Source organism: Phascolarctos cinereus, unplaced genomic scaffold (assembly GCF_003287225.1).
Source record: "Phascolarctos cinereus isolate Bilbo 61053 unplaced genomic scaffold, phaCin_HiC Scaffold_3;HRSCAF=262, whole genome shotgun sequence".
Taxonomy (NCBI): Eukaryota; Metazoa; Chordata; class Mammalia; order Diprotodontia; family Phascolarctidae; genus Phascolarctos; species Phascolarctos cinereus.
Genome location: NW_027555736.1, coordinates 254201538 through 254210439, shown reverse-complemented (window position 1 = coordinate 254210439; position 8902 = coordinate 254201538). Strand labels below are relative to the sequence as shown.

General features: G+C 40.3%; 1 protein-coding gene across 1 annotated transcript; it reads left to right on the top strand.

Moving 5' to 3' along the window:
* The first annotated feature begins 321 nt into the window (after window positions 1-321).
* Window positions 322-8043, top strand: SPTSSA (serine palmitoyltransferase small subunit A). Its single transcript, XM_021004807.2, has 2 exons — window positions 322-499; window positions 6818-8043. Exons 1-2 carry the CDS (start codon window positions 388-390, stop codon window positions 6919-6921), a joined length of 216 nt encoding a protein of 71 aa, XP_020860466.1. The 5' UTR covers window positions 322-387; the 3' UTR covers window positions 6922-8043.
* The last annotated feature ends 859 nt before the right edge of the window (window positions 8044-8902 follow it).

Sequence of the window (8902 nt, the reverse complement as noted above, 5' to 3'; positions counted from 1 at the left end):
TCAACTCAGCTAAGGCCTGTTTAGGCCATTCTTCACAACTCAAGCCCCGGTCCTCCCCGGTCCTCCCCGCCACGCCCCTCCGAGCCGCTGCACAACCAGGTCAGACGCAGCGAGACCGAAGCCCGGGGCCAGGCAGCGCAGTTACGGGCGCTTCAGGACTGGCGAAGGGGCAAGCGGCGGGACCCACGCCCCGCGAGTCGTCCAGCCAATCCAGAGCCCCGAGGAACGAGGAGCGCGAGGCGGCGACGGCTCGCCCGCGGAGCTGCGCGTGCGCGGTGACGTCTGTGTTTCGTTAGGCCGCGTGGACTGAAAGCAGGCTTGGCCCGAGGCGGTGGGCGGAGACCAAGAGGGAGGCCCCGGAAGACGGACTGCTCGGTGGAGGTTCCGATGGCGGGCATGACGCTCGGAAGGGCTTGGCAGCAGATGTCTTGGTTCTATTACCAGTATCTGCTCGTCACCGCGCTCTACATGCTGGAACCCTGGGAGAGGACCGTCTTCAGTATCCTGCTCCATTGGCTGCGGGGGCGGGCGGTGAGGGCCTTGGAGGTGGGGGGGCGCGCGCAGATGAAAGCCAGATTCGCGGCGGGAAGGAGGCTGTGGGACCTGAAGGGGCCGGGCTCGCCGAATGGCGGAGAGAGTCGTCTGAGGTGGAGCTGTGGGGAGAAACCTAGGCTAGACAGCCAAGCGTCGGCCTGTAAGTGCGTGGAAGAGCGTGGAGGGCACCTGTGGAAGAGAGGGCCTGAAGCCGGGGGGCGGGGGGGGGCGGTGCTTGCGTCCTGGTGGCGGATACAGCTGAGCTTGGGGAGGGGAGGGGAGGAGAGGAGCGAGGATGACCTGTGAGAAAACGTCCAGGCAAGTGAAGGGAGCTGTGGAGAGCTTAGGTTCGTGTGGTCGGGGGGAAGGTATCCTGCTTTCCTGCTCTGTGTGTGTGTGAGTGTGAGAGGGGCAGAGATTTGTCTCTTGTAGTGCAACACCATTTAAGTCCGTTATATCAGCCTTTTTCCAAGTTTCAAAATATTTGGTCCAAGAGAAACAGTTTAGATTTATCTTTGTGATGGATAAGTTTTAAGTTCCAGATTTTATGTATATGGTTAGGAAAGGAATTCTTAGTTATATTTGGATTAGAATTAGCAACTAATAACAAGGCCTTACTGAAGTGGACAATTTTGTTGATTTTTCAAGAGGAAAGAATATTCCAGATGGTGGCGTTTATTTCCTTGACCATCCTTCATAATTATTTTGTATTTCCTATGTTAGTGGCAAATACATGGCATTCGTTTCTGTATACATTGGTGTTTTCAATATTGTTTTCTGGAGGGGGCTTAGTTTTTAAAAGGAACATATAAAAATGATAGAAAAGTATTGAAGTAATTTTATTACTACTGTATATAAAATATTTATCCTGGAAACCACCACAGCTCCCCTTGATTCAGTCTCCTGAGGCCTACTTTGCCTGTGTGGACCACACTGAACTGCACTTCTCTCCCAGCTCAGCTCAACAGACCTTTCCTGTGGACCATCCAGGTTGTCTTGGGCTGGAAGTTTGTTTTACTCTGTCTTTTTGTGGGTTCTGCTGCTCTAGAATTTGTTTAGAGTCATTTTGTACAAGTATTTGAAGGGGTTTGGGGGAAAGCTCAAGCAAGTCCCTGCTTTTACTCTGCCATCTTGGCTCTGCCTCTGGATAGCTGACTCCCACTCACATTCAGTTATGATTACGAACTATGCATTTCCCTCTATCCTATTTTCTTCTGTTTATCCTTCTCTCTCTCTTTTTATACTGTCCCTCCCAAAAGTTTGTTTTGCCTCTGACCACTGGCTCCTTAATCTATCCTCCCTTTCATCATTCCACCTCTTTCTCTTATCCCTTTCCCTTCCTATTGCCCTGTTGGGTAAGATAAATTTCTGTATCCAACTGAGTTTGTATTTAACATTCTTCCCACACTGAACCAGTTCCAATGAGAGTAATGTTCAAGCATTGCCCATCACCATTTCCCCCTTCACTCTAAACCTTTTCCTTGTGTGCCTCTTTGATGTGAGATAATTTTCTCCATTCTACCTTTCCCTTCCCCTTTCTCTTAATGCATCCCTCCTTTTTTTTTAATATCATCCCAACATAATTCACTCATACTTGTGCCCTCTTGTCTATGTAGTCTACATCTAAGTGCTGTCATAAGGATAAAAAGTTCTTAGGAATTACAGTATAATCTTCCCATAGAGGAATGTAAACACGTTATCTTATGTTTTCTCTTTTATGTTTTCCTTTTTATACTTCTCTTTAGTCTTGTATTTCAGTGTCATATTTTCTATTCACTTCTGGTCTTTTCATTAGGAATGCTTCAAAATCCTCTATTTCATTAAATGCCTTTTTTTTTCCACTGAAGAATTATACTCAGTTTTTCTGAGTAGGTTATTCTTGGTTGTAATCCTAGTTCCTATGCCTCCTAGAATATCATATTCCAAGCCCTCCACTCCTTTAATGTGGAAGTTGCTAAATTTTGCATGATTCTGACTGTTGCACCACAATATTTGAATTGTTTCTTTCTAGATACTTGGACTATTTTCTCCTTAACTTGGGAGTGCTAGAGTTTGACTGTATTATTCTTGGGAGTTTTCATTTTGGGATCTCATTTAAGAGGTGGTTGGTGGATTCTTTCCATTTCTGTTTTATCCTCTGGATCTAAGATATTGGTGTAATTTTTCTTGATAACTTCCTGAAAAAATGATGTCTGGGCTCTTTTATTTTTTTTGTCATGGTCTTCAGATCAATCATTCTTAAATTATCTCTCCTTGGTACATTTTCCAGGTCAGTTGTTTTTTTGTTGAGATAGTTCACTTTTGCTTGTGTTTTTTGCATTCTTTTGACTTTGTTTTATTGTTTCTTGATATCTTATGTAATCATTAACTTCCAGTTCACCAATTCTTATTTTTAAGGAATTATTTTCTTTAGTGAACTTCTGTGCCTTTTTTTCCACTTGGCCAGTTCTGTTCTTTAAAGTGTTATTTTCTTCAGTATTTTTTGTGCCTCTTTTACCAAGGTATTAATTCTCTTTTCATCATTTTCTCACATTACTCACCTCTTCCAGGAATTCTTGGTGGGCCTATGTCCAAATTCACTTTTTTTTTTCACCTTTAGAGATTTAGTTGTAGTTATGTTCACATTGTTGTCATCTTCTGAGTTTGTGTCTTGGTCTTTCCTGCCACCATCGTAGCTTTTTATGGTCAAGTTCTTTTTTGTTTGTTTGGTTTTTGTTGATTTTTCTAGCCCATTTCTTAACTTTGAACTTTATGTTAAAGTTGAGCTCTGCTCACCTAGGTGTGGGAATGCATTGTCCCAAGCTTCAGGCTTTTTCATGCTGCTATTTTCAGAGTTAGCTCTAGGGAGCTGCAAGTTTGCGATACTTCCAAGGTGGTGTGTTTTGGGGAGAAGTGTAATCACTGGTCTCCTCGTCAGTGCTCTGGGGGTTCCTGCTCATCTTGTGCAGTTGACAGCACCAGTGCTCTTGTTCTGCTTGGCTTTGGAGCTGTGAGTAGGGCCCCTGTTCCCTTGCAGCCACACAAGTCCTAGCATTTCTCTTGTTCCTGCTCTCAAGCCATCATCTTATATCTTTATTCCCTTTCTCGGCCAAATTCGTAGAAAAAGATCCCTACACTCAGGCTCTGTTTCTTCTCTGCTCAGCTACTCCTCAACTGCTTGCATTCTAGCTTCAGACCATCAACTGAAACAACTCTTTCCAAAGATAGTTTCTTAATTTCCGAAGCAGATTCTCTTTTCTCTGTGTCCATCCTTCTCAGTTTTTCTGCTGCATTTGACTTTAACATCCCTTTCTTTCTGGATTCTCTGACCTCTGTAGATTTTTGAGATACTGTTCTCTCCTATTTTTCATTCTGTTTAACCATTACTTCTCTATTTCCTTTGCTTATTGGCTCATCATCAAGACCCGTAACTGTGGCTGTCCCCTGAAAATCTGTCCTAGCTCTCTTTGTCTACCAGGGGATCTTAACCTGTTGTCCATGAACTTGTTTATTTGTTGTTAGAACTATTTAAGTAAAATTGTTTTTCTTTGTGATCTTATGGAAAAGGGTCCACAGGTTTCAGCCAGCTTTGAAAGGAGTCCATGATCCAAAAAAAGGTTTAAAAATAAAACTCTACTTATATACTTTCTCTTGGTGACCTCCTGATCTCTTACACACTTAATTTCACTGTTAGTGTGTGTGTGTGTGTGTGTGTGTGTGTGTGTGTGTGTGTATACATGTGCATGCATGCACACATGGATAAATAGTTGCCTTTGTTTTCCTCCTAAGTTTCAATCCCACATCACCAGTTAGTAACCTGTTGGACATTTCAAACTGGATTTCCTGGAGAGATCTCAAACTCAGCATGTCCAGAATGGAACCTGTTTTCTTTCTTCAAAACCCTCCCCTCTTCTACATTTTCCTGTTTCTGTTGAAGTCTCCCAGGTTCAAGATCCCCTTTTAACTCTTGATTTTAATACATACTAGCTATATGACTTAAATTGCTTACAGATGAGTTGCCAAGCTCCATTCCTGGAGGGAGTTTTTATACTTAAAGACTTTCTGCCTACTGTACATGTTCCTTCCCAGTAGTATACAGTTCTTCAAGAACTGTTTTGTAGTAAATTACTCTTATTTAAATAAAATTTGTGGTCATGGCCCCAAGTTTTGCAATCTGTCACTAGAAGTCACCATGCTATCATACTATCTCCAGTCTGGAAAGGGAGTATAAATTATTTGTGTAATATGTGTATAGTTTTACAAGAAATGAAGATAGGACAAAGGAGTTTTTATAATAGGAAAAAAAAATCACTTTTTGAAAATGTATATCCCGGCCTTTCTGTAATGACTGCAAAATGTATTGCTGGCTCTTCGTCATGACCTGTAACCGTTGTACAAGTCTGTCCTAGGCCCTCTTCATGCATTTCATAAAGCATATGAGAATTTAAGTAGTTGAATAAAGCTTCCTAATAAACTTTTTCTTTAAGTTTCCAGGATATATGTTCTAATTTAATTCTTTCCCTTGAGAGTATGTTCACAATCATATGAGCTACAAAAATATTTCATAAAACCTATAAGTTCTCATATTTGTTAGTGATATATTGCTGACATGCCCTCCCATGCATGGGGCCTGGGTGGTTGATATTTAGCATTGCCTGGTAGAAGTCATGTTGCCTTTACATAGAAAGGAACTGGGACAGATAGTATAAATGAACAGATAGAAATCAGTGACATTGGGGTTAGCAGCAGTCTTGAAGCTGAGATGGGTTGTTCTTAGAAATAACTCCTGACTTCTCTCTCTCCTTCCATTTTCATTTGATAACCTATTAAGATTAATGGTGGTGAGGCTTTGCCCTTAGTAGAGACTCTTGTCTCCACTCTCACAGGGCAAGGTGCTTGGCTCATAGGACTGTGTGAATCAGGGACCTCCGTCCCCACTGTTAGGCATCAGTGTAACTCTAGTGGAAGCATCCCATTCAGGTCTGGGACCAGGGAGGAGAAATTATCTTTGTGTTTACTTGTGAGGGGATAGAAGTTCCTTGTGGGGACATTTGTCTTTCTCTGTATGGGTAACAAAAGGAAACTGGGAGCTGGCTTCAAGTAGTTACCTTATGGTATTAGCTGATGAGCATCCCAGATTAGACCTTTTATCTGGGAAGAGAGTGAGTGAGAAGCAGTCAAAAGAACATTGGCTTGTTCTAGGGTGTTTGGTTTTTTGATTTTTTTTTTAAACCTTTTTTATGTCATGGGTCCATTTGGCAGACTGGTAAAGCCTGTGGGCTCCCTCTTAGAGTAATGTTTTTATGAAGGAAATCAGCTGTATTGAAAGCAGTTATCAGGTGGTGGCTTTTTTTGTTTGTTTGTTTTTAAGACCTTGAATAAGTCATTCAGCCTCCTTGCAAACCTGTAAATTGAGAGGTTTGAACTAGATAGCCTCTGGAGTCTCTTCCAATTACAGACTCATTTATATGATCCTTAGATTATGGCCCTTAGGTACCCCCTGTTTCCTCCTTATTATAGCACCCAGGAAAGAAATAATTTACATAATTTTGTCAGCAGTATTTGTGTATTGCGTGTGACTTAACTAATTTTCTTGGGGGCAGGTTTGGGGAATAAGTATAAAATGCATACTTATTGGTTAGGTCAGATGAGGATGGGTTTTACTCGATGGTTTTTACTTACTCATATTCTCCTTAAAGTTTGCCACAGAGGGGCCACCCATTTTGTTGAAGGCCCCTCTTTGCTTTCTCCTGATATCATGAAGCTGTCATTCTGGCTGACCATTTGCCATCCCCTTATTATTGCCCGACACATCTTCTCTTTCTGGCTTCCTATTTATTGATAATATCCTTTACTCTTGTTCTTCTTGGGAGATTTAGTTGGTTATATTTGGCAGTCTGCTCACATTCACTTTATGGTTCTCCATGGCCCTCAGTGAGATGTCCATCTTTAGTTCTTTGCAGGCAGTGGTATTTCAGATTTTGCTGCCATGCAGCAGTACTTGTGAAACATATTGAAAAGATGAGAATTGAAGTAACGTAGCATAAACTGAAGATGTGTTTATTGTCTAAATTACTATCATAATTTTACTTTAAGTTACATGCTGTATTGGTTTTTGATGCTTTGCCACTTGTGATTACTTCAGTATGAAACACTGCAGTTTAGAAAGAAGGCTTTCCTCATTTAAAAATTTTTGAGTTTACTCTTCTAGATTCTACATTTTTGTATTTTAAATTATCTTTGTTAAAATTCTCCATTGTACTAAGAGAAACAACCTAATAGTTTTCCTTAATTACAACTCCAGATTCCATGTTGATTTCCATTGTTGGAATGGCATTATACACTGGATACATCTTCATGCCTCAACATATCTTGGCAATATTACACTACTTTGAAATTGTACAATGAACACAATGTGCTCAAGAAGCAACGGACCAGAGATCCATGGAAGGGAAGAAGCAACCTCTCTTGGTGAAATGAGACTTCAGCAAATTCCAGACATATGTTATGAATATAAAGACTAAATTTGGTTTAGTAGGATGAGGAAGCAATCCCAACTCATATGTTGTATTCATTATTCAAGTATTCCTTTATACAATAGTTTTGTCTATTTTGACATTGTGGTGGTTTGTACTCAAAATATCAGTATTTTCTTAACCTTTGGAACTGTTTCACTGTTGTTCTGTGAAAACTTTTCTTAATGTAACATTGAGTAAATTTTGATTGCCTTCTATTTTTTTAATCTGAGATCATTAGTTAGGCCTCTTGCTTCAGAAGTTGTCTGGACAAAAATCTACCTGGATATATTTATAGTTTTCACCAAAGTTTTGTAGAAATAATAATAGCAAGATAAAGAGGGAATATTTCAATTGAGCATAAGAGACTTCTTTGTAAGTTTATACTCAGGAGTAGTTCCAGCTGTGTAGACTGCTCATTATAAAACATTTATTTTGCTTTAGTGTTATTAAAAAAAAACAAAGTATTTCTCCCCTTAATAATGAAAGAGCAAAGAAGATCCTTCTACAGTTTGAATAAAGGAATACCTAACTTTTTAATAGTTAGCCCTATTTTATGGATTTCTCATTGATAAAAAAAAGTTCTACAGTAAAATGCTTGGAGAAGTAATTAACTTACTTGGGGCATTATTATGGAATGCTGATCAAATGGTAGTTTTATTAAGTAAGTAGGAAAAGATTTTCCTAAAGCATATCACTAACATTGTAGTCTTATAAAATTAACTTTGAAGATTGTAGCTGGTGCATAATTAGTAAAACTACAACCCAGGGAGCTTTACAAACTTGTTAATATACCATTTCACACTTTGTGATGTATGTATATTATTATGTGTGTTGTAAAAATTTTCATTTCCGAAATAGAATTTTTCTGTGGTGAAGGCTGATTATCAGAATTGAAAATGAACTGATAGGAAAACTTCTTTGTTTGAGATTTATGCCATTCTTGATTTTAATCTCATGCTGTGTATTTTTTTCCATTCTAAATTTATTGCTACTAAAGATTAATAATTTTTAACTGATTGGTTTTCATTTTCTTCCCATATTATAGAATTGTTAAACTTTAAGAACTGATTCAATCAGCAGGTATTTATTAAGCAACTTTTATGTGTCAAGCACAAAGCTACGTGCAAAGACAAAAAGAAAGACAATTTCATATACAAATAAAGGTTAAATAATTTTTCCAAGGTCATACAACCAAGTTCAAGCTAGTGTTCTTTCTCCTTTGTTGATAGTTCACGCAGTATTTGGGGTACACTTAAAATTGTGTAGAAAAAATAACAAGATGAAGAGGGAATATTCCAAATGAACTTTTTTCTGACTCTTTTTGTGCTGCTTGCTCATGATCCTGGCCAATTACTTGAGTTTTAAACTCCTTGTTAAGGTAAGAGTCTGCTTCCAGTGTGGAGAATGTACTGTCCGAAGCTTCAGGGTTTTGTGCAGCTGTTTTCAGAGATACTTGTAGGGACCTGTAAATTTTCAGTTCTTCCAAGGTGCTATGATAAGGGGTGAGGTGTTTACTCCTTTCCTGGCCTGTGACCACAAGTACTCCTTTCTGTCCTGTAACTGTGAGGAGGGGTTTCTCTCCACAGCCACTACAAGCTCCACCACGCCAGTGCTCCTCCTCATCCCAGCACTGCTGCCCAGAACTGTGACCCAGATCCACACACGGGCAAAGCAAGAGATTCCTGCCTCAGCACTGGCAGAGATCCCTGCAGTCCCTCTCTGATCAACCATTGGATTCCCCCTCAGTCTGTGGGCCGGAAGCTCGGGAAGCAGCTTCCCCCCCTCACCCCCCACACGCTCTTGGGGAATGGAGCTGAGACCCCGCCTTCCTCTCTGACCACTGACAGAAACAGACTTTTCCCACTGACCTT

Excerpts from the sequence above, each read along its gene's own strand:
- SPTSSA (XM_021004807.2), top strand. The coding sequence starts at position 388 with ATGGCGGGCATGACGCTCGGAAGGGCTTGGCAGCAGATGTCTTGGTTC. Across the intron at positions 500-6,817 it reads CTGGGAGAGGACCGTCTTCA|ATTCCATGTTGATTTCCATT; the intron begins GTATCCTGCTCC and ends TTACAACTCCAG.